At 36.2% G+C, this 2,774-nt stretch overlaps 1 protein-coding gene across 1 annotated transcript; it reads right to left on the reverse strand.

The window, feature by feature from the left end:
* Window positions 1–651: 651 nt before the first annotated feature.
* LOC112790286 (LOB domain-containing protein 40) lies at window positions 652–1,945 on the reverse strand. The gene has a single exon (XM_025832615.3). It carries the CDS (start codon window positions 1,444–1,446, stop codon window positions 781–783), a length of 666 nt encoding a protein of 221 aa, XP_025688400.1. The 5' UTR covers window positions 1,447–1,945; the 3' UTR covers window positions 652–780.
* Between the last annotated feature and the right edge of the window lie 829 nt (window positions 1,946–2,774).

Below are 2,774 nucleotides of genomic sequence, written 5' to 3' on the forward strand. Positions count from 1 at the left end.
TTATTTTTAGAGGTTGTAGCGTCTCGTCACTTTTGCTTTACATTCAAAATATAAAGATTTATGTGGTAGGGTGTTACAAATTTCACTAGGGGATTGCATGTGTTATATATAATACAGGTAGAAGGTACTGGATAAATCAGCAGTTCTTTTATAACAGCTTCGTATAGTTGAGGACATGCAGCATGGCTGGCTAATCACATTTACTATGGTAGTATTACGAAATTAGGTTATCGATCTTCAATTATTATTAAATTTACTTACTACTAATTAATCACCAGTTCACCAAAGCTAAGCCGAAGCGGTCTTAAGCCTGCAGCGTCAGTTTGAAACAATAATAAATAATATAATAATAATATATACAATCTGCTAATCCCCTATGCTAATTTTTGTTGTAGTATTATTAAGAGAATTTAGCATTTTTATTTTCTCTAGCATTTTACCATTTTACTTTCTCTTGTTGCTCTATCTTATTGCGTAGAGTTCTTTGTTTAAAAAAAAAAAGAGAATTTAGCCTCTGAATAGTTGCTGGGTCTTCGTGAGCCAATTATTATTTATTAACAGTAGCTATTTTACAGATGGTCCACTTAACTCAACACACATCTTAATTTGTAAAGAGAAATATTATATTATTTGTCATCAGTATCATTAAGATTAAGTAAAATGATTTAGATATAGTATATATGGAGACAAAAACGATCTAGTAATTTACAAGCTAATAAAGAAGAAAAATGGATAGCCGATTTTATGATTATCTCTCTGATTGTGTAAGGATTAGGTCAATTAAGACGAGAAACACCCCAAAGTCAAGTTGAGGTCCAAGCCTCCGTCACACGCTTCTGCAGCCTCCACCGTGTCCGTCTCGGTTTCCACGGAGCAGCTATCACCGTTACCGTTAACTAAACTTCTATGGTCACTCAGTCCGGAAGCCCAGTCGTCGTCGCTGACGTCAGCAATCTCCTTCCCTCTCTTCCCTTTTCCTCCTCCGTTCCGTTTGAAACCCTTAGTGCTCTCCTTCACCTTGTGCAACCCACTCTTCATTCCCTTATTCGCCACGTGTCTTATATCGCACGCCTTCAGCATCGAAGAACCCGCAGACTCGCACCACAACGACACCTTCCCGACTGGGGCCCCACTCAAAACGGCCTCCACGGCCGCCTCGCAAAGGTCCCACCGCCCCGACGACAGCAACCCCGTGCACCCAAGAATGGGCTCCACGATCCTCCCGCACGCTTCGTGGAGCAGCGACTTAAACGCCGCTGGTCGTAGATGCGGTGCGGCCGCATGGATGAGGTTGATGAGGCCGGCTCGGCCGTAGAATTTGGCCAGGAAGAGGGTGGCGTTGGCCTGCGACTGCGGCGACTTTATCCACTGAAGGCATGGCCTGATCGGGCATTCCCCGCTGCATCCCTTTCGCAGCACTCGGCAACCGTTGCAGCTTAATCTCATGGTCGATTATTTTGCCTCTTATGTGTTCGATAATTTAGTATATAGTAGTGAACTTAAAGCGGTGTTGGTACGATATATTTTCGAGTGCATTGTATGAAGGGGCTTTTATAGAGCGGGGCCAGGTGATGTGCAAAAGTGGTAAAGAATTTAGAGAGAGAAAGAAAGGAAAACAGCGCCAAGAGCAGAGCGCAGTTGTTTCCAACAAAACGGGCAGTTTTGCTACTCTGGTATTTCTCGGCGTGTTTCTTGGAGATACCTACACTACTCTATACCAGGGTCTTTCTGTTTATTATAAAAATAATCGTTTTTCAATAAAGCTTTCTTTCTGGTTTTTCATTTTCCATGAATATTAGTGGTATATTGTCCGCGGTTTTGTTTTAGTGCTGACGCCAATTTTTTGATTGCCAGCTCGCGGATAAGCATGGACCTTACTACTATAAAACTAAATGACAAACAAATTATGGACGTGAATAATATAACTGGCTGTAGCGCTCAATTTCAATATAGCTTCATTTCAAGCTTTTAAGGTATTTAATGTGTACTCCAACACGATAAACCTTTTCGTTTAATCAATTAAGTACTGTATTGTATTATTTCACATTAAAAAAGTAATGAATAATGTATAGGAGTTACTAGTAATTAACTAATTAAGGAGAGAAGCATACGGTGTCAAGACTCAACAGTATTTTTGCATTTGCATATAATCTCTCTCTAAAGGCGGCTGACATGTTTATAACAGACGACAAATCTTAGTACTTTTAAGATATGTAGTTTAAAAGGTTAAAGAAACTCATTTTTTTTGTTAGAATAATACTACATATTCTAAATCTTTTAATAATATAACAAAATTCGTTAAAGACTGTCTTAAGAGTATTGATTAAAAAATAAAAAAATTAGTGTATTAAATATATAAAATTTAAAAAAATAATATTTATTTTATATTTTATAATAAAAGTGATTTTAATAAGATTTTTAACATATTTTTAAGATATTCATTAATTAGATTCTAATATTAATTCTTTTATGAACGTATATAAATAAAAATTATTTAACTATTATCAATTAATAATTTTACATAAAAAAACAATTTACGTGAATATTCATTATATATATATATATATATATATATATATATACACTTACTTCAAGTCAAGATGTTTCTTCAAAACGATATATGTCTCAGAAAAACACTCCATAATATTTTCGTTTATTATAATGGAAAAGTATTATATGGTTCCAAGGCGCTTACAATTCGCCACGCAAACAATGCAAGAAGTAGTATGTGGGTTACTACTTTACGGGTTACTAGAAATGGACATGGAAAAGAA

The sequence above is a fragment of the Arachis hypogaea genome, chromosome 3 (assembly GCF_003086295.3).
Source record: "Arachis hypogaea cultivar Tifrunner chromosome 3, arahy.Tifrunner.gnm2.J5K5, whole genome shotgun sequence".
NCBI lineage: Eukaryota > Viridiplantae > Streptophyta > Magnoliopsida > Fabales > Fabaceae > Arachis > Arachis hypogaea.